This window comes from Pinus tabuliformis, chromosome 7 (assembly GCF_031772625.1).
Source record: "Pinus tabuliformis cultivar Carrire ecotype Pingquan chromosome 7, CPIR1, whole genome shotgun sequence".
NCBI lineage: Eukaryota > Viridiplantae > Streptophyta > Pinopsida > Pinales > Pinaceae > Pinus > Pinus tabuliformis.
The window spans coordinates 618,525,833-618,548,920 of NC_142293.1; the positions used below are offsets into that span (position 1 = coordinate 618,525,833).

A 23,088-nucleotide genomic window follows, 5' to 3' on the forward strand; every position below is an offset into this window, starting at 1 on the left:
AGTGTGCCTATAAATATTGGTACACATTTAAGAATATTTCTAGAATTTTGGTTGTTTACAACATTTAGAAAAAGTGAATAGATATGTTGATATTTAGGCCATTGACATAATGCACACACTATATGGATAATGGATTTCCACACTTTATGCCTTACAACGTTTCCTTTGCAACATCTGGTGCAAATGCTAGTATATGTATATGCAAGAGATGTTGTGCATAATGTTACTTTAATTGGGTGAAAAGGCACTCTACAACCCAGTACATAAGGGACATGTTGTTATTTTAATTGGGTGAAGAGACACTCTACAACCCTAGTACATGAGGGAGATGTTGTTATGTAGCATTACATTAAAAAAATGAAAAAATATATCTATATGCAACAGATGTTATCTGTAACCTTACTTTAAAAAAACAATATTAATAACGTTAATGTCTATAGTGTGCTAGAAATGTGTAATGTAAAGTAATATAATGTTAACATTTTGAGTAGGTCAAAATAAAATTAAAATATGGTAGAGATGTGTAACATAGTGTAATGTAAACATTGTAACATGGTGAAAACAAAATAAAAATAACAAAAAAAATAAAATAAAAAATAATCCTATAAAAAATAAAAATAAAAATGACTCATGGTATTGGCCCATGGTTTTAAAAATCCATGTTATTGACTCATGGTATTATTGCAAATTTTCTTTATATTTGTAATTTAAAAGTAAACAAACTCAACTATAAAATTATTAGGAGTGAGGGGAAATATTGAGTAGAATGTGATATTTAGGGCAGGTTGTGACATGAAATATTAGGTAATATTCTATTTTATGTAATATTTCCCCTCACCCAATTCACTTTTTGCACCGAAAGTCCCTCTACAGCCCAGTGTAGGGCACATGTAGATGGAATGTAAGAAATGTAATGTAAGTAAATATTTGTAATGTCAACTCAATTATAATCAATATATTTGTAATAACATGTAGATGGAATGTAAGAAATGTAATGTAAGTAAATATTTGTAATGTCAACTCAATTATAATCAATATATTTGTAATAATTAATATAGATAATAATTAATATAGACGTGTTCCATCTATAAATTTAATTAATAAGTGGATAAAAAATTAATATTTACAATATGACAAGATTTTTAATCATGAATATTTACCATGGATACCCACAAGAGAAAGATAGAGAGGGAGAGGAGGGAAGAAAATTATAATACCATGGGCTACTACCATGGTTTATCAATACCATGGGACAACTAGACTTCTGATTATTGTGTTATGGATCTAGGCTTTTAATTATTATGTTACAATACCATGGACCAATACGATGGATTATCAATACCACATGACCAAAAACCATAGCTTATTTCAAAATTAAAATATTTTACAAATACTTTATTTTAATTTATTTTTCTAACATTTTTAATTAAATCTAAGAGCAAAAATGTTATAATTACTTTTGGGGTATATATAAACCCTCGATCCTCACGACCACTAACAATATTCCCATACAAATTAAATGTAGGTTTAAATTTCTTTTAAAATCAGAATATTTTTTTATATACATATGTGAAATTTATATAATAGAAATAATATTATAAAGAAATATGATAGATGCATCTTAACCAAGGATCCAAGTGAAGTGAGAAAGGAAAGTGATTAACAATGATAGAGGAAAGATAGTGTATGATTCTTTTAAGTTTTTAATTATTGTATTTTCATTAACATGATTGATCCAAAATATAGGTTTAATATTTGACAACCAATTATGTTTTTTTTTTTTTTTAGATACTTTATTAAATACAATACAATGGGATCATATTTAAGAAAGAGAAAGAGAGTGAGATAGAAGGGGGAATAGAGTGGGGGAGAGAGACATAGCGGTGGGAGAGATAGTGGGAGAGAGAAAGGAAGAGAGAGGAGGGGGAGAGAAGGAGGGAGAGAGATGAATTTTGAGGGGGAAATAGAGGGAGTGAAGAACAAAGACATTGAGAGATGGAGGTGGAGAGAGAGAGGAAGTGAAAAGGGAGAGATAAAGATGTAATGAGGGAGAGAGGAGACAAGGGAAGAGAGATAAAAGGAAAGAATAAAGATAGGGAAAGAAGGGGAAGAGAGAGACAATGAGATATAGATATGGAGGGGAAAGAGAGGGGCAGAGACAAAAGGAGAGAGGGAGGGAGATAGTGATAGAGTTGGAAGGTGGGGAGAGAGAATGTGTATGATGGGGGCATGGATGGAGGGATGTGGGAGAGAAGGTGAGAGAGAGGAAGGAAAAACAGAGAGGACTTGAGAGAGATGAGAGAGAGTGGGGGATAGAGAGATGGAGTTCGAAGGGCAAGAAAGACATAGAGACAGAAAGGTGGAGAGGGAGAGGCAAGGGAGAGATGGAGAGTCAGTGAGGGAGAGAGAAGAGCAAGAGAGAGAGAGAGAGAGAGAGAGAGAGAGAGAGAGAGAGAGAGAGAGAGAGAGAGAGATTCTAAACCCTCGATCCTCACGACCACTAACAATATTCCCATACAAATTAAATGTAGGTTAAAAAAAATAAAAAAATAAGAATATTTTTATATATACATATGTGAAATTTATATAATAGAAATAATATTATAAAGAAATATGATAGATGCATCTTGACCAAGGATCCAAGTGAAGTGAGAAAGGAAAGTTATTAACAATGATAGAGGAAAGATAGTGTATGATTCTTTTAAGTTTTTAATTATTGTATTTTCATTAACATGATTGATCCAAAATATAGGTTTAATATTTGACAACCAATTTTGCTTTTTGTTTTGTTTTGTTTTGTTTTTTGTTTGTTTGTTTTTTTTTTTTTTTAAATTTAGATACTCTATTAAATACAATACAATGGGATCATATTTAAGAAATAGAGTGAGATAGAAGGGGGAATAGAGTGGGGGAGAGAGACATAGCAGTGGGAGAGAGAAAGGAAGAGAGAGGAGGGGGAGAGAAGGCGGGGAAGATAAGGAAGGAGAGAGATGAATTTTGAGGGGGAAATAGAGGGAGTGAAGAATAAAGACATTGAGAGATAGAGGTGGAGAGAGAGAGGGGAGTGAAAAGGGAGAGATAAAGATGGAATGAGGGAGAGAGGAGACGAGGGAAGAGAGACAAAAGGAAAGAATAAAGATAGGGAAAGAAGGGGAAGAGAGAGATAGAAAGACATAGATATGGAGGGGGAAGAGAGGGGGAGAGACAAAAGGAGAGAGGGAGGGAGATAGTGACAGAGTTGGAAGGTGGGGAGAGAGAGTGTGTATGATGGGGGCAGAGATAGAGGGAGGTGGGAGAGAAGGGGAGAGATGGAGAGTTAGTGAGGGAGAGAGAAGAGAAAGATATATATATATATATATATATATATATATATATATATATATAGAGAGAGAGAGAGAGAGAGAGAGAGAGAGAGAGAGAGAGTTTGTATGTTTTGAGGGTGAGAAGGAGAGACAAAGAGGGATAGAGATATAGATGGAGAGGGAGAGGGAGAGAGAGAGAGAGAGAGAGAGAGAGAGAGAGAGAGAGAGAGAGAGAGAGAGAGAAGGGGAAGAGATAGAGAGGGAAAGGAAGAGGAAGAGATGGATAGATAGATAGATATGGTGTGAGAGAGAGAGACAATGTGACATGTGTCTAGGGGGCTGAGATAGAGAGAAAAATAGGGAGAGATGGAGGGAGGTATAGATATAGATGATAGGGGGAGGGAGGGAAGAAGATAAATATAGAGAAAGGGAGGGAGAGGAAGATAGAGAAAGGTGGGGCAGAGAGGGAGAGGAAGTGAGAGAAGGAGAGGGGGAGGGAGATGTACACAAAATGGAAGTTGGAGAGAGAGGGAAGAAGAAAGAGACACACAAAGACAATTACATACATAGAAGCTAGATCTAGAAAGCCATGAATATTTTGGATTTTCACTAAAATAGATCTATTGATTTCAATGTGGTTGTTAACTTATAATCCTATTTGATCACATTCACTATATGCATTGATTTCATCGTAGATGTCAATTTATAATCATATTTAATACCTTACACTAGATGCATTGATTTCAATGTCGATTTTTATTTCTACTCCTTTTTGTTTGCTTGCATAGGATGCATTGGTTTCAGTGTAGATATTGATTTTTAATCCTATTTGATCACTTGCACTTATGCATTGATTTCAATGTAGATGTTGATTTCTAATCCTATTTAATACCTTACACTATATACATTGATTTCAGCGCAGACGTCGATTTCTACTCATATTTGATTGCTTGCATTAGATGCATTAGTTTTAGTGTAGATATTGATTTCTAATCCTATTTTATTGCTTACACTAGATGCATTGATTTCAGTATCTAGATGTGATTTCTAATCATATTTGATTGTTTGCATTAGATGCATTGATTTTAGTGTAGATGTTGATTTATGATTTCATGCAACTAGATGTATGATGTACATTAATTTCAAAGTAATTAGATTAATAGTGTGTATTGATTTCAGTGTAAGAAAATCTCTGCCTCCATCTATATCTCTATATCCCATTGTCTCTCCTTCTCTATCTCTCTATATCACCCCCTAGACATACACAATCTCTCTCCGTTCCTCCCTTTCCCCTCCCTCTCTCTCTAACATTTCTTTCTCCATATCTATATCTCTTCCTCCCTCCCTATCTTTGCCTCTCTCTTCTTCCCTCTCTCGCCCCCCATCTATATCTCTATCTCTCCTTGCCTCTCCTTCTCACCCCAAAACATATAGACTCTCTCTCATTGTAAGCACATAAAAATTATTCATGACATGCATTGACTTATGTGTTATAGTAATTCAACCATAAATACAATACTTGAATTTTCATCCTAAATAAAATGTTTTCTTACACGAAAACTATAAACTATTCATAATTGGCTACACTATTATTATTCCCATTTTCCATCATTCAACATTGTTAATTACTTTGCATTCAAATGCAGTAATAGAAAATAACTAACATTGAAAATTATTTGGAGTTTAACACTCCATAAGTCACAATTATTGACTTTGGAGAAAACTACTATTAATATTGGAGAACAACAGAGACAAGATATGTTGTTTACTACAGTAGCTCCACTTAAATATTTGAATGGTCTATTCGATATGAAGATTGTTTGTAATTGATTATATTCTTATTATTCACATTTTCTATCAATCAAAATTGTTACATTGACACTTTGCACTCAAAATTTTTATTTCATCATTTTTCATCATTCATGTTACTAACAATCTCTCTCATCTCAACAAACTGAGGTAACCAAGAAAATTTTAAATTAAATTGACCAAATTAATCTTAAACATATTTAGCATATTTAAAATGATCAAAATAACGAGATGTTCAACAAATTTTGTATGACTACATAGATCCATCTTAACACCCCATCTATCAAGCACCAAGAGGGATCAAATCTCTAGAGGTACAAACCTTTCCTCAAGTTTTACACTCAAAAAATAATTTTGCACCTCAAGAGATTTGATCTCTCTATGTTTAATAAATCGCGTGTTAAAATGGATCTACATTGTTATATATAATAATTATATTTCAAATTTTATATTTAAATTTAATTAATAGACATATAAAAAAAAATATTCTAATATTTTGTTCTTAATCATATATTTATAAAATTAATATTATGCCTATTATATTAAAAATTAAAATTTAATATATATAAATATATATATATATATATATATATATATATATATATATATATATTTCAAATTCTATATTTAAATTTAATTAATATACATATATTTCAAATTCTATATTTAAATTTAATTAATATACATATAAAAAAATTAATATTTATAATATTTTTTCTTTAATCATATATTTATAAAATTAATACTATAAGTATTATATTAAATATTAAAATTTTAAAAAATTAAACAAAACTATAAAAATATAAATGAAATAATGAACCATGTTACTAAAAATTAATAAAATTTAAAATAAAATTATTTCTATATATTGATATTTTATTTCTATATATTGATAACAATGTGTGGTGTCCCCTATTCCCAACCGGGAAACACAACCATTTATGTGATGTCCCTTGCCCCAAGAAACACGCCTTCTCAACAATGTTGCATAAAAACCATTCAATTGTTGTGGGCCTAAAACCCAAATCTAACTATTCAATTAAAATGCAATACAACACTAGATGATTAATCATCATGATTTTTTTATTAAAATAAATAATATTATAAAAATTCAATAAGAAATTATTTTAATTATATATATATATATTTATTTATAATTAAATTTCTTTTACACTAGAGTCCATAAATATACATTTTATAAGATATAATCCATATCAAATAATAATAAAGATTTAGTTAAATTGAACAGATATTAATGAAAGTAAAATAATAATGAATGTAATTTCTATTTCAAATTAAAATTAAAATAAATTAAAATAAAGGTGATATTTGTATAAATATCTGTAATAGTAATTTGGTAAATGTGTAGATTTGCTAGTAGTTTACACAATAATATTAAAAAATTATTTAAATTAAATCGATATTAATAAAATTATAAAATAATGAATTAAGATAATAGTAATTTGGTAAATGTGTAGATTTGTTAGTAGTTTACACAATAATATTAAAAAATTATTTAAATTAAATCGATATTAATAAAATTATAAAATAATGAATTAAGGTAATTTAGATTTCAAATTAAAAAAAAAAAAATAAGATAAAGGTGATATGTGCAAGTATCCATACATAATGTTCAAATATACTATAATTTGGTAATGTCCAAATACACAATAATTTGGTAATGTGTAGATTTGCAATTGGTCTTACTAGTGTTAAAATTTTTGCAAGTGTCAAACATAAACCCTTTGTCTAAAAAGATATAAACAATATGAAAGCAAATCTCATCACCAACTCCTGTTTTCGGAGTTTTGGTGCTAGTCAGGCCATATGTTTTTTCTGGAAGTGTCAAACATACAACATACACCCTTTGTCTAGAAAAATATAAACAATATGAAAGCAAATCCCATCACCGGTCCTTATCATAAACAATATGAAAGCAAATCTCATCACCAACTCCTGTTTTTGGAGTTTTGGTGTTAGTCAGGCCATATGTCGTTTCTGGAAGTGTCAAACATACAACATACACCCTTTTTCTAGAAAAATATAAACAATATAAAAGCAAATCCCATCACCAGCCCTTATCTTTGACCTACAGTAAACCTGTTAAACCAAGTGGCATAACTAGGTTTGGATTTTATCCGCTTACTGGTTAGATTGTTTTTTAACACGATCTGAGCATCATCCTCAGTCTAAGAATTCAGTTCGTAGAACGTGTTCAGTATTTCTGTGGACGGAAAAAGATGGAAAGTTAATGCTGGAAAAACTGAAAAACAAAAAACTTTAACCTCGTTCCATGCAATCTACAATTTACGGAAACTTATGATCAGGGGCACTCCGAACAGATGAGCTACAGTGAGAAGATGACATAGAACGAAAAAGTAAACAGGTGGCATACTTTTATTGGGCCTACAAGAACGGCACTCTACTGTAAAAATGGTCGTTCTGCGCCCAAACGGTGACCTGGTCCGATTCACTTTCACATTGAAAATCTAGCATTGATATTCTAGGAATTGATGTTGCTGCGGCTTTTTCATTAATGGGAATTGTTGACCAATCCCCTTGATCGACATCCTGCTCTCCTCCGATCTCAGGCAACTGGTAGCTATTCTGCGTATGAACATTTATATTATAAACTGGTTCTCCCAAATATGCTTCGCCATGATAACTCGAATTTGCAGCATCCTGCCATTCATACTGACCTTGAGCCTGAATATTAGAGGACTGATCAACGTTGGACCATGTAATTCCTGGTGTACTAAATTGAGATGGGCATGACTGATTAGTAGTATTCTCCTGCAGGCTCAAATAATGTTCCACATTATGTGTGGTATAAGCTCCTGGATAAACATCAGTAAATTCAGCCTCGTTTGAATAGGAATGTGTAGAGCTCCATGCAGTTGTAGCAGGAGTTGTTATGAAGGAATCTTGATCAACTGGTAGCACATTATTTGGCATATTTAGTTGTTCATACTTCAAATCCAATACTTCTTGAACACAAGAGTACTCATTTTCTGCAGTGCCCATAACATTTTGGATGTTAGGCTTTATGTTGTTGTTGCCGTTGGGTTCGATGGTGGAAGAGCAAGGGAGCCATTGTTTCAAGTTCAGCTTCTTCCTGATACAAGAGTTCCAGTAGTTCTTGATGTCGTTGTCCGTACGTCCAGGCAAATAGGCCACAATTTGAGACCACCTGCGTTGTCAATTGCATTGATACCGAAGTTAATGGAGAAAAGAGCAGTCACGTATATGAACAGTTGCTGCTTGGAAAAATGAGGTGTAGGAATGGAGAAAAGCAGAAACCTGTTACCGAAAATGGACTGTAAGTATATGATCAATTGCTCCTCCTCCGGCGAAATTGCACCCCGTTTAAGGCCAGGACGTAAGTAGTTAGTCCATCTCAGTCTGCAACTCTTGCCGCATCTCTGCAGACCTGTATATACATTCACTTCAATATTATAAGGTGATAGCAGATTGTGAGGTTATAAGTGATTATCGCAGATGTTAAGAATATTTGGGAATCCAAAACTCAACGGTTAAGTCAATTGTTTGATCTGATCATTATTCATTCAACTTTTGAATATTTGTGAAATTTTATATGAGAAAAAAGATAAAGATAGAAACAACCTAATTTAAATAAAATAAAGACCAATTAAAAACAATTAAACTGAAAAGAAAAATTGGTGGAATCACAGCAAGGGTATTGAATAAAACTCATAACACTCAATCTCTCTTAAACTAATTTTCATAATCAATATCTCTGGAAAACAGTTGACCACAGGGAATTAGTTCCTCTATTGGAATTTTGTGTCGCAATACATAAACTATAAACTATAGTTGAAATTAAAATGAGAGCGAGTGATTCATTAATTACCAATCTGCACAGGTTGCTACTAGCTTTTGGGGGTTCAAAGTGTTATATAAACACTGAAATTAAAGATGGGAATGTCAATTTTCAAGTAAAATATAATAATAATTTTCAAGTTAAATAAATAATAATAATCATAATAAACATAAAAATAAAATTATTTAAAAAAAATAAAATCAAAAATAAGAAATTGAAAGGACTAAAACTAAATTTTCAGAAAAATTTAGTTCAAACCACAGCAAGGATATTGAATAAAACTCATAGCACTCAAGATCTTAAAACTAATTTTCATAATCTATATCTCTGAATTATAACAAAAATAAAAAACAACCAAATTTTGTAAATAAAAAACGAACAAGTAAACTTTATTTCTTCAGATTTATATACTTCTGATCTTATGAATCTATGAAATGTGAAGCATGAAGTCTTATTCTATAACATTTACTCAAAGGTTTTTTTGCATTGCATTCGTTTAAATATTTATCGAGGAAAACCATTTGTTTAGAGGGAATTAGTTCCTCTGCTGGAATTCTGTGTTGCATTAAATAAACTACAGTTGAAATTAAAATTGAAGTGCTTCATTATTTACCAATCTATCTGTATAAGTTGCCACTAGTTTGTGGGTTTGAAGTGTTACATAAATTATGAAATAAAAAAATTGAAATTTAATTGTTAGAAGAATATTTTTTTTTTTTCTAATTGATGCCAAAAGCTTCTATTGATCATATACAGCATATTTATATTCATAAGCCAGCAGCCATAGCCTGCAGATTAAAACTAAAGTTAATTAAAAAAAAAAATTAATTGAGATCACAGCAGGAAATTCATTTCACTTAATCTCTCTCAAACTAATTTCCATAATCCATGTCTCTAAACTATAACCAAAATTAAATACCAACCAAATTTTGTAAACGAATTTCCATAATCTATATCTCTAAACTATAACCAAAAGTAAATACCAACCAAATTTTGTAAATAAAACCGAACAAGTAAACTTTATTTCTTAACATCTTTAAAAATATTAAGTTAATACATAAAATTTTCAAATGAATTTGAAACTAATAGATCAAATTTGAAACTGTGAAAGGTAAAGTAATGTTGTATAACATTTACTAGAATGTTTTTTTTTTCCTTTCCATTGCAATAGTTTAAATATTGTCCAGGAAACCCATTTTCCCAGATGGGATTAGTTCCTTCACTGAAATGCTGTTTTGCATTAAATAAACTACAGTTGAAATTAAAATCAGACTGAGTGCTTCATTAATTACCAATCTGCTTGGCCACATAGCTCCAGGAGCAGCCGAGAAGGCCATTCTTCATCATATAATTGATGAGTTTCTCATCTTCCTCAGGCGACCAGAGACCCTTTTTAACTTTTGGTTTGGAGGAAAATGGGAGACCTTGCCATCGTGTGCTCCTCATTTTCAACTCCTCCTGCAGATTTCTCTTTCTCTTCGACTGCGTGGATCTCGGTGGTGCACTCTCCAGTCACTCACCTCTCAGATTTATAAAATCCAAGAAGAGAGGTTGACAGACCTGGGCCTGAATGGTGGAGCACTGGAGCCCATGATTCTACAATTTTCAACCGTTGGCACATGGAGAACCGACGCTGTTGACTGGACTCAATATCATTGTTGTCCTCCTTAACGAAACATTATTTTATTCTTTCCTTCTCCTCCAGATTACATTTATTATTCTTTTATTTGTATTTTCTGTCTAGGCATATAGCTTACCAGCTAGCATCGCATTGCGTTCCACGAGTTGCAGGCTTGCAGCTGTCAGTGGTAAATCAAATGAGAATGACCGGTCTGTAATTTCTCCACTGGCTGTAACTTTCTCCCATAAGTTGTCAACCAATTAACAGTACCCATACTAGTTGGCCTGAAATACCACCGCATATCCTGTCAACGAATCAATGGTCTCTGTCGCTCTTATGAAAGGGTTTTAATATATTAGTAAAGGACTGTGAAATGACAAAAACAAAATTTAAACTTTGGCCAATTTTTTCAATCAAAATTTACACAGTACAGTGAAAGGTGACATAAAGTAAAATTTTCAGCGAAAAGAGAACAAAAGAAAACTTTATATATCAGAAAAAAGTCCATTATTTGAAGTTCATGTGTTTCTCGTTTGGAGATTAGGCTAATCATTGGTCCATTTCGAATATGCGATGATTTGGTCAAAACAAAATTTTCACATCTGTGATGAGTTGGCCCAAAGAAAAGGCATAAAATTAAAAAAATGACAGTCAATTCTTTAGGTACATATCTTCAACAATAAAATGCTAATCACGTCAAAGACTGATACGATCTCCGTCATGTCCAGATGTATTTAATAAAAAATTGTTTTTTTTCTTCGAGTAGGAGAAAGGGTTTATAGTATTAATATCCTACAAATCAGTGTTAAGATAAAAATTAGGACTTAGCAAAAGTTGGGAGGTACATTCATGGACGATCCTCCACATGGGACGATTTTATCATTTGCATCTGAGTTTTATTGATGGAAAAGTCTATCTTTTAGCTTTATTATAATAGGTTTTATATTTTATTCAAAAAATAAATTTGCTTTGACTTAAGTTTGAATGCAGAAAATGTAATATATATCTCTTTAAATTATTCAAATTTTTATTTTTTATTTTTATATTCAATAATAAATTATTAATTACATCGAAATATATTTTAAGATGATAAGTATATATTTTAAGATGATAAGTATAATTTTTATAGTTGGTTGGAATGTGGTGATGGCCTCGTGCTAATTGAGAGGGTGCATGGGTTATCATTCCACTAAGACTTTACTGATGAGGATGTGACCATACATCTTCTTTTATATCATTAAGAAGTTTAGCATAGATTTCCATGGGTTTGTGTCATGTGTTAGTTATTTGCCATACCATTTTATATTTATGTCAAATGGTTTTATTTTTCATCCCCGATGTAGAGAAAGACAATTGCATTATTGGTTGGCTAAAGGGAGAGCCAATAGAGGAGAGTTGAAAATTGGAGGTCAAAATCAATGGGAAAACCGAAATTTTGAGAGTCGAAGGGAGAACTGAAATTCAGAGGCCATAACCAAATATAGAGAGCCAAAATTTGGAGGCCGAAGGCAAAATGGAGAGCTGAAGTTTGGAGGTTGAAATCTAGAAGGAAGCCAAAAAAGGAGCGCTGAACTATCGAAAGCCAATTTTTAGAACGATGGATTTCAGAGATGGCTAGAAATATTAGAACTCGATATCGGAAGGTTGGACATCAATGAAAAGTGATATCGGAACCTCAGAGTTTCGTAACTCCTTGACAATTGAGATTCTTTAAAAGCGTCGACGTTGCCGAGAAGGGGAAATACAAAGGAAATCATCGCAAAACCAACGACCCCAGTGACACTTTCTCTCTCCTCAACACAGGACACATGGCAGCTGGTGATTAGCCTTGAGAAGCTGACAAGGCAGACGATGTCAACATGACGTGGCTATACGATGGACATGTGGCAGAAAATTTCGGCATTTTGGGATGGCCATATGTGGCAAATCTCGGTAACACGTGTCACCACCCAGGGGTGCCACATGGAAATGATGATGACAATATGACATCATTTAGGAGGTCGGTATTTCAAAGGATGGAGTTTTCGTAATTCCTATCAAAATTATTTTATCAAAAGTGTTGATGTGAAGAAGGGGCTTTGATGTTAAGTGGTATTTACTCATGAGGACTCATAGGACCAAGGGCGTAGAAAGGGCGGAGCACTCAGGTGCTATGGGGAATATCAAAGGTTGGAGTATTCAAAACCCATTTGAAATTGCAATTTGAAAAGGTCCCAATGAGAAGGGCTTCCGATGCAAATGGGCACCTGGTCATGAGAGATCCAAAGAACCCAGAGCAAAGAGAAGATTTAACACCTAAGTGCTAGGAACCATATCATGATGTGAATATCTAAACTCCTATGTAATTTATTTTTGAAAAAGTTATGATGAGAGGGTCTTCCAATGTGTTGTTGGCGTTTTTATACAAGGACTCAGAGGACCAAGGGCACGGACCAAGGTTGACATCTAAGTGCTATAAATATCATTGGGAGAGGGAGACATCGTAACTTTGTTTTAATTTCAATTCAAAGAACCTCCGATGAAAAGAGATTTGTTGCGTTGATGGGTCATGGTTATGGGAGACTTAAAGCAACCAAGGGAGGAAGAGAAAATATAAAAGGAGATAGGCCCTCTACAACAGTGAGAAGGCTTTAGCACACAAGAACTAAGAAGCTAGTCACGACACCCAGTTTTATGGTGGAAAAGCAATAAGAGGGCTAAGCAAAAAGGAGCTAGGAGGATCACAATGTTGTAATTTTGTAACATTATTTAAATAAGAGTTACGATGCATTGATGCTTGCTACAACAACACATAGGTTACAAAATTATGGATGGGTCGATAGCTTAGTTATGGAGCACCTCTAATGCCACCACTCTGGTCCACATCCCACTCCAAAAAAAACAATTCAGGTAGTTATAAGGGAGAAAGAAAAAAACATATTAGCAAGTAATCGCGGAGGAATATTATGAAAGAGGCATGGTCGTATTGAAGGAAATCAAAGGAATCAACATGGGATATATTTTGTTGTGTCAATCATGACACTCATGTTTCTCATGTTTTGATTAATATTGCATTTTCAAGAAAACAATCAAATCTTTTATGTAATCATTAGGACAACTAGGCCATTCACAGGCTCAAACAGGTGGGCAGTTAAGAAAGTTGGAGCTTTCAAGATATTTTGTAATGTTTGTTTGAACTCCATCCCTATAAAGAGGGATAAAAAGCTCACTAGATGGGTTCTAGATTTTCTGGTTCCGGGGGTTCTATTTTCCTGTCCCTAAGGCTGTTATGGTTTTTCACATTTTCACCAGTTTGGACCTGTGATATATATTTCATTCTTGAAAATTAATGAAGAAGTGGTTGGTGATTCCAAGTACTGGGATATGTAGTATGTTTTCTTCTACTGCATGTCATTTCATATGTGTTTTTCTTCCTTAGAAATTATGTACTTGTACCTACCAGATTCACTCTTAAATGTCAGATTTACTTATGTTATGTTGTAGCAGATGGTACCACTGAAATTACATATTTACCTATGTTATGTGATAGTAGATGGTACTTGTGAAATCACAAATTTACTAATGTTATGTGATATCAGATGGTACCTGTGATATTGCATATTTACCTATGTTGTGTGATAGCAAACAATATCTGTGAAATATTGAGTTGAAAGCCTTAAAATGCACTCAATAATTTCTGTAATTCAATCCTTTTATCTTTTCATGATTCTACTGGGATTTGTTGCATAGGGTTTTGTGTTTATCCAACCCTCTCCACTAGGTTCCTCCGTTACATTTATCCTTTCCATCTTTACTATAACACCAAATTTAAGTTGCATACTTTGTGTGTCAGCCACCAAACCTAAAACATTTATTTTTGTGAATGAAACATTGTTTATGTGCATCCTCAATCTACCTCTGAGAAAGGAAATTGAACCAAAACATCAATCATTTTACATTCATCTCTTGAGTTTGACAGAATTATCTTCAAGAGAGACTAAGATTTCCTAGGCCCTCACCTCTCCTCAACCCACAGGTTGTCTCTAGGAGTTGGAACATCTTTTGGGGTCATTTCTTGGGATCAAATCAGAATATTTTTCCCTGGGTATGACACTTGTACAACCCTCGGTTAGGTGATCAAGAGGGGTTATTGGTTGAAGATCTCTCACCTAATGGTGTTTTAAAAATGGCTCTTCCTGCATTCTTGGCCAATAAATTTGCCCCATTATATTTCTTTCATCATTGGTTACCCCCATAATGTTCCTCGATTTCAAGAATGTTCTACCTTTTCCTAGATTCAATGGAAGCGCATATGGAAGCCCAAACCATCACCTTAATGACTTTCATGAATGCATGGAGCAACAGAGTATTGTTAATGAAGATCTGAAAATGAAATTGTTCATGTATTATTTGGATATGGATGCTAGGGTTTGGTATAAAACACTACCTCATGGTAGCATATCTTCTTTGAAGAGATTTCACATAACATATAATGATTTTTACAAAAGATTATATCCACCAACTTCTTTGTTTAAATATTGTTGTGAATATTTTAATGTTGAAAATCTTTCCAAGACTAATGATGTTGTTGAAGATATTTGTGGATCTCAACTCCAAGAAAACATATACTTGCATCAAGAAGCACTGCACAACAATCAAGAAAAGGAAGAAGGAGACATTGTTAAGATACAAATGAACCCTCAAAGATTATATTTTTTTGAACTTGATGGTTCTCCTTTATATGATTTGTATGAATCAGATGGAGAGTTGGGTGTTGCAGAACCACAACAGTCCTAGTCATGGGAAGCTACTCAAAAAGAGGAAGCTGACAATGGGGTTAACAAAGAGGCTCTAGTTTATGATTTACATATTTCAAATGGAGAACAAGGTATTAGAATATTCCCAAGGCAACAACACGAATAAAATGATTCCCAGCAAATAAAGACAATATCTTCTTCTGAGTATATATTAGCAGTTTCCAATCAGTTTTATTGGCCCTTGTTTATACCAACCTCTATTTTTGAATTCCAAGAAGTTAGTAATAAAGTTGATGAAGATTCTCATATTTATGATTCATATAATTCAGGGGAGGATGAGATTGTTTCATATTTTTAGAGGGATTTTCTTACCAGCAAGTGCGGAGAAGGTTACCAGCAACAACTTCTTTAAGAAGAACCCAAAGTGGAAGACCCAAGAAATGTTTATGGCTTCCTTTTGTAGAAATATTCTTTCCTGGAAACTGTTCAAGAAACACCCGAAACTATAGTTTTTTCCCATCAATTCTATGATCCATTAGCTGACTATATGTCATCTTTCTTTGGTCAACAAGAAGTCTCAATTATGGGGTATGTTTTAAATTTTTTACCTGATAATTTCAAATGGTGCATGCCTGTTTTAATTGTTAAATTTCTAGAGAACAACGACATAAGTTCCAATACTCAGATGTTGAGCTGGTATCTTTGGAAGGATAACTTCAATTGGGTGAATTGAGCCTTGGACATAAGTAAGCATTATACATAAATAAGCTCACTATGTGAGTGTTTAATTTCCTGGTTTTAAAATTTGTAGTTCTACATTTCAAGTATTATGAGGAGAGGACTCCTACCAAATAAAGTTCCACAAATTTTTTCTTGTTTTATAGGTTCAATATATTTTTGACTCCATGCCCAATGGTGAAGGCTACTAGTCTACAGGTTCTCAGCACCTTGCCAGCAAGGCACTATCCCCAATTGGAGTCGATGTTGTCACCTATCATTCCATCTTATATTTGTGTCAAATGGTCCTATTTTCAGATAAGTTCAAGTTCATTCTTGGTTGACTAAAGGGAAAGCCACAAAAGGAGAGTTTGAAATCGGAGGTCGAAATCAAAGGAAAAACGGAAATTTTGGGAGCCAAAATTTAGAAGGGAGAGTCGAAATTCAGAGGTCGTAGCCAAATAGAGAGATTTGAAATTCAGAGGTTGAAGCCAAAAGGAAGAGTCAAAGTTTGATGGTCGAGATATAGAAGGGAGATGAAAAAGTAGAGCCAAAATATCAGGTGCTGATTTTCGGGACGATGGATTTCAGAGATGGCTAGGAATATCATAACTCGATATCGAAAGGCTAGACCTTGAAGCAAAGTGATATTGGAACCTCAAATTTTATTAAATTCTTAATGATTTAAATTCTTTGAAATGCGCTGAGGTTGCCGAGAATGGGAAATATAAAGGAAATCATGGCAAAACCAAGGCCTTAGGGACCCTTTCTCCCTCCTCAAGACAAGACACATGACAACTAATGATTGGCATTGAGAAGTTGATGAGGCAGATGATGTCAGCATGGTATTCCTGTGTGGTGGACACGTGGTAGTCAATTTTACAATTTTGGGTTGGCCTTATGTGGTAAACTTGGGTGATAAGAGTCACCACCCAGGGGGCACCACATGGAAATGATGATGTCAGTATGACACCATTTCATAGGTCTATTTTTTGGAGGATGGAGTTTTCGTAACTCCTGCCAAAATTGTTTTATAAAAAGTACCAATTTGAAGAAGGGGCTTCGATGTTACGTGAAATTTGGTAATGGGGAATCAAAGGACCAAGGGAGTAGAAAGGGCGGAGCAACTAGGTGCTATGGAGAATATCAGAGGTCACAGTTTTCAGAACCCCTTTGAAATTTCATTTTGAAAAGGTCCCAATAAGAAGACATTTTGATGCGGACTCACACATGGTCGTGAGAGATCCAAAAAGCCCAAAGAGGAGAGAAGATTTAACACCTAAGTGCTATGAACCATATTAGGATGTGAATGTTGGAACTTTTGTGTAATTTCTTTTTGAAAAGGTTTGATGAGAGGGAATTTCGATGTGTTGTCAACACTTGGCTACAAAGACTCTCAGGACCAATGGCACAGACCAAGGTTGAGCACCTAAGTGCTATATAGATCATTGGGAGAGGGAGACATTATAACTTTTTTTTAATTTCAATTCGAAGAACTTCTGATGAAAAGAGATTCAATATATTTGATGGCTCATGGTTGTGGGAGATGTAAGGAACCAAGGGCAAAAGAGAAAATATAAAGGGAGATGGGCCCCTGACATGAGCCCAAAGTATTTAGCACCCAATCATGAAGACGTTGGTCACGACACTGGATTCTATGTGAGAATCAGGATAAGAGGGCTAAGCAAAAAGGTGCTAGGGCCATCGGAATGTTGTGATTTCAAAACATTCTTTAAATAAGAGTTGTGATACATTGAGGTTTGGTAATAATGCACAAAGGTTTCAAAAAGATGGATGGATTAACAACTCAGTTATGGAGCACCTCTAACACCAACACTCTCATCCACATCCTGCTACAGAAAGAGGAATTCAAGTAGTTAAAGTGAGAAAGCAACACGCATATTGATAGGTAACAAGAGGCAAAGGCCTGGCTAGGTCAAAGGAAATAAAATGAATCGGCATGAGATATATTTTATTGTGGCAATCATGATACCTTTTATTTCTCATGTTTCGGTTAATATTGCATTTTCAAAAAAATAATCAAATATGTTATGTAATCATTAAGACATCTAGGCCATTCATAGGCTCAAACAACTGGAGCTTTCAAGATAATTTGTAATTTTTTTTTTAACTCTCTCCCTATAAAGAGGGAGAAAAATATCAATAAAGGGGTTTTGGATTTTCTGATTCAGGGGGTTCTATTTTTCTATCTCTCAAGTTGTTATGGTTTTGCACATTATTTCCAGTTTGGGCCTATGATATATATATATATATATATATATCTATATATATATATATATATATATATATATATATATATATATATATATATATATATATATATATATATATATATATATATCTATCTATATATATAATTCTTGAAAATTAATGAACAAGTGGTTGGTGATTCCAAGTATTAGGATATGTAGTATGTGTTCTTCCTCTGTATGTCATTTCACATGTGTTTTTATTCTTCAAAAATTATAAAACTGTAGCTGCCAAATTCACTCTTAAATCCCATATTTACTTATGTTATGTTGTAGCAGAGAGTATCTGTGACATTACATATTTACGTATGTTATGTGATAGCATATGGTAGTTGTGAAATCACAGATTTACTAATGTTATGTGATAGCATATGGTACTTGTGAGATTTGATATTTATCTATGTTGTGTGGTAGTAGACAATACGTGTGAGATATTGAGTTGAAAGCCTTAAAACATGATCCATAATATTTGCACTTCATTCCTTTTATATTTTCATTATTCTACTAGGATTTGTTGCATAGGATTTTGTGTTTATCCAAACCTATGCACTAGGTTCCTCCCTTACCTTTCTCCTTTCAATCTTTACTGCAATGAAAAATTTAAGCTACATTCTCTATGTGTTGGCCACCAAAACTGAAACATTTATTCTTCAGAATGATACATAGTAAATGTGCATCTTGGATCTGCCTCTGAGAAATGGAATTGAACCAAAATATAAATCATTTTACATTCATCTCTTAAGATGCACCGAATTATATTCAAGAGAGATTAAGATGTCCTAGGCACTGACCTCTCCTCAACCAGGGGTTTGTCTCTAGGATCTACAACACCACACATCAATTGATGAAGGAGTATTCTAAAATCAAATTAGTTTAATGGGAAAGATCAAGTGGATATTTATAGTAGTAGTGATGTGAGCGTATGTATTTTTGGATTCATTGTTGGTTACATTCTCAACCTACCCTCCCATGAAGAATAATCAAAACATGCAGGTTCATCCATTCATTCTTGGTGAGCGAGATTAGCATGAGGAAACTTTTAATTTATGGTACGAGGCTTTGTAGAGTCATGAAAATTTTTCTTTGATGACAATTATGCTTCAATTTCAATAATGCAAGAGGGGGTGGACTATAAGGACATAGATTTAAGTTTGTTTGAACGGAAACTTACTCTCCTTTATTATATCATCTCTTTCCAGTGTCCATCTTTAATGCATCCCTCGAGTGTTGGCAACATTTCCTCTTCTATTTGTTGTTGCATCATTTCTTGGTACCTCACTTGGAAAATAACGCTTGAGCTTGGCAGGGTTACACCTCGAATTCAGATTTCTCTTTAGTCACTATATTTCTCCCCTATGTTATTCCCTAAGAAACCCCCTCTCCTAAGTAGACCCATCACATCCCAAGTTTCTCTCCACCTTGGCATCGCATTTCCTTTTCTCCATTCTCCCAAGTCGACATATGCCTTTGGGAAATATGACTCTTCAATTTCTAGTTAAAAGTGCCTCATCAACAAGCTAAAATATGATGAGGAGTAGCCTATTACAAAGAATAGCTAGGTTCTCAATCACAATATAGAGATGCACCTATATTGAGTCATTATCACACCCACACCTCTCAGAATATTTAGGACGAAATAAAAGCAATGGAACATGACAATGTAGGAGAGGAAGGATGTTTGGCTAATACATAAGTGGTTAGAGATGTGGAAGAATGGATTCTAGACACAAGGAACACTAGAGGAATATGTAGTTAGTACGTGTACACTATATATCCACTGTCACTTGAAAATTATGCTGGGTTGAAAACTATTGGATTGCAATGAGGCCAATGTGGAATGCTCTTCATGTTGGATAAATTATAGTTGTCTATGAAAGAACATGGATAGATGCTTGAATCAAATTGAATATTATTTGGACCTTCTTCCAGATCTAGTCTTCCCACTAGGAAACAACAAGGTGCCAATTATGGTAGAAGCTTCTAAGTCTCCTAATTCTGAATGGTTTGTCATCATTTATCTCATTTTCTTAGCTTCTTTTGTTGGTTTTTTTATTTACATTATCAAGGTTAGATTACGTTTCGATGCCAATTTACTCCTATGGGTTGTAAGAAGTGGTAAATTTCCATTGCTAAATCTTATGATACTTCACGATCTAGTAAATGAAATTTGAAGTGAATTGAGTTCCTTTATTAATAATTATTTCCTTGGAAACCCAAAATTGTATAAGATGTTCTCTCTCAAAAAATTGAGTACTTTCTACTATATAGTTTCCATAACTACCTTGAATTTAGCCCATTTGGTTAAGTAATTAGTGCACACTAACGCAAATTTATTTTCTTCTAAAGGGGAATCTATAGGACCTATGAATTCCATTCTCCATTTATTAAAGGGTTCCAATGACAAGTGTGGCTAGAGTGGCATCTCATTTCTTCTAGCGGGTTTCCCTATTCCTTTTCATTCATCATAGTTAAAAGTTTATTTGAAGGATATTATTGTAGGGTAGGACAAAAGTAGCCAACCCTCAAAATCTTGTAAGTTGTCCTTTCTGTAACATAGTATCCTCCACATGGCCCACCACGACATTCTTGGATAATTTCATGCACTTCATATTCTCTCTAGTCATCTCCCTCATATCTAGTCTAATACAAGCTTAAACAAGCATATGACAATCGAAGTGTATAGTGCATTTTTCGTGACAAGATTGCATTTTTCTTTATAAGAAAAATGTGAAGGGAACCTCCCTCTTGTCAAATAGTTAGATATGTGAGCAAACAAGGGGTATGTTATGAGATGGAAAAGAGGCATTCATTCAGGTATTGATCATCTATCATTTCTCCATCTATAATAGTAATTAGACTTGACAAAAAAATCTACAATAACATTTTGTCTTCCTAGCTTATCCATTATAGTGAGATCGCTTTTTTTGTAATAAAAAGATTCATCTAATAATCCTACTATTAATATGAAGTTTATTCATGAGGTAACCAATGACATAATTCTTAAACTCGTTAAAAGCATAAACCATTGCAAGGAATTTTTTCTCAGTCATTATGTAGTTTAATTATGCATTGGTTAAGTTTTCACTAATAAAGTGAATAGAATAATGTTTCTTATTCCCTTTTTGTCCTATAACTACTCATACTACTTTATATAAGGCATCAATATGAGTGTGAAAAGGAATATTCCAATTTGGTCCTTGTAGATAAAGTGGTGATGTGAATTTCTATTTTATGCGTTCAAATTCTTTCAGGCATTATGGAGTCTAGAAAAATTCTTTGTCTTTGGTCAAAAAGGAAAATAAGGGAGAGACCAACTTACTAAAATCTTTGATAAATCCTTATATTAACATGTGTGGTTAAGGAAACTCTCACCAGGGAAAATTTTAAGAACCCCCCCTAAATTTATAAATATAATAAATGGGCGAATCTCCATGGTATATAGGAAAAATGGAAGGCGATTTTATCAATAATATAATATGTATATATAATTTTTTGGCGAATCTCTCACCAGGCATGGCGAATATTTTACTCAATTATAAAATCTTGTAAGATCTTGGCAAGTCTTTCACTAAATAATAAAACTTTGTAAATTCCTAGTGAATCTTAGCATAGGCTACATGCTGGTTTAATTCCCCCATTTAAATAGGCTACATTCTAGGTGAATACCATGGGTCAATACCATGTGCCATTTTGGTGAATACCATGGGTCAATACCATGTGCCGTTTTTATTTTTATTAATTCTAATATTAGGGTTAATAATGGTTTTTTGCATGGTATTAATAACAATCTAGTCCATGGTATTTGTCCCATAGTATTTTGGCCATAGGTTTCACCTAAATATAACCAATTTTTTGAGTGTTCGTAAATATAAGGTGACTTATGGAGTAAATATAAAAAAATGTTTTATTTGTTTACCATACCTCTCGTTTATTTATATTTTTATTAATTTACCATACCTCTTTTACAAATATGGTATTTGGCCAATAGGATTCACTTAAATAAAACCTCTTTCTTCAGCCTTCATAAATAGAACGAGGGTTATGGACTAAATATAAAAAGAGGTTTTATTTATTTACGATACGTCTATTTTATCTATATTTTTATTTATTTACCATACCTTTTGAGTAAGTATAAAAAGACGTTTTATTTATTTACCATACCTCCACTTTACTTATATTTTTATTTGTTTACACCCTTACATGTATATAAGGTGACTTATGGAGTAAATATAAAAAATGTTTTATTTATTTACCATACCTCTCATTTATTTATATTTTTATTAATTTACCATACCTCTTTTATAAATATGGTATTTGGCCCATAGGATTCACTTAAATAAAACCTATTCTTCAAAATGGGCGAATGGATTCACTTAAATAAAACCTATTCTTGAAAATGGGTGAATGGAAGGTTGTAAGTCCTAATTTCAAGGGCTAAATTTACCTTTTTTACCCTCTCCCTTAAAATAAGGTGGGCTATTTGAGGTGATTTGTAAAAATTTACTATGATACAAAATATTCGCCCACTAAAAATTTAAAACCCCTTAATTTCGCCAAAGGGCGAACATTCGCCCCTAAAATTATCCTTGACTCTCACTCCTTTTTGCTTCTAAGGAATGGGAATATGATTGATGTTGTTTACCTTGATTGGGTCCACCTCAATACTCCTAGAAGACAAATGATGTCCTAAAACAATCCCTTCATTCATACAAAATTGACATTTCTTGTGACTAAGGGAGATGTTCATTTCTTCACACCATTGAAAGAATTTGTCAATATTCTCCAAATATTC

General features: G+C 33.3%; 1 protein-coding gene and 1 pseudogene across 1 annotated transcript; both read right to left on the minus strand.

Annotated features, from left to right (window-relative positions):
• LOC149248955 (uncharacterized) overlaps positions 1–7,478 on the minus strand; it is a 55,007-nt pseudogene extending 47,529 nt beyond the window's left edge.
• Positions 7,479–7,517: 39 nt separating this feature from the next.
• On the minus strand, positions 7,518–10,398 carry LOC149248957 (uncharacterized). Its single transcript, XM_089451493.1, has 3 exons — positions 10,245–10,398; positions 8,412–8,541; positions 7,518–8,301 (listed from the first exon to the last, which is right to left on the minus strand). Exons 1-3 carry the CDS (start codon positions 10,396–10,398, stop codon positions 7,518–7,520), a joined length of 1,068 nt encoding a protein of 355 aa, XP_089307619.1.
• Between the last annotated feature and the right edge of the window lie 12,690 nt (positions 10,399–23,088).

Coding starts and splice junctions, on each gene's coding strand:
- LOC149248957 (XM_089451493.1), bottom strand. CDS start 10,398: ATGAGGAGCACACGATGGCAAGGTCTCCCATTTTCCTCCAAACCAAAA. Junction 8,542..10,244: donor CTATGTGGCCAAGCAGATTG/GTAATTAATGAA, acceptor ATGTATATACAG/GTCTGCAGAGATGCGGCAAG. Junction 8,302..8,411: donor CAGTCCATTTTCGGTAACAG/GTTTCTGCTTTT, acceptor TTGACAACGCAG/GTGGTCTCAAATTGTGGCCT.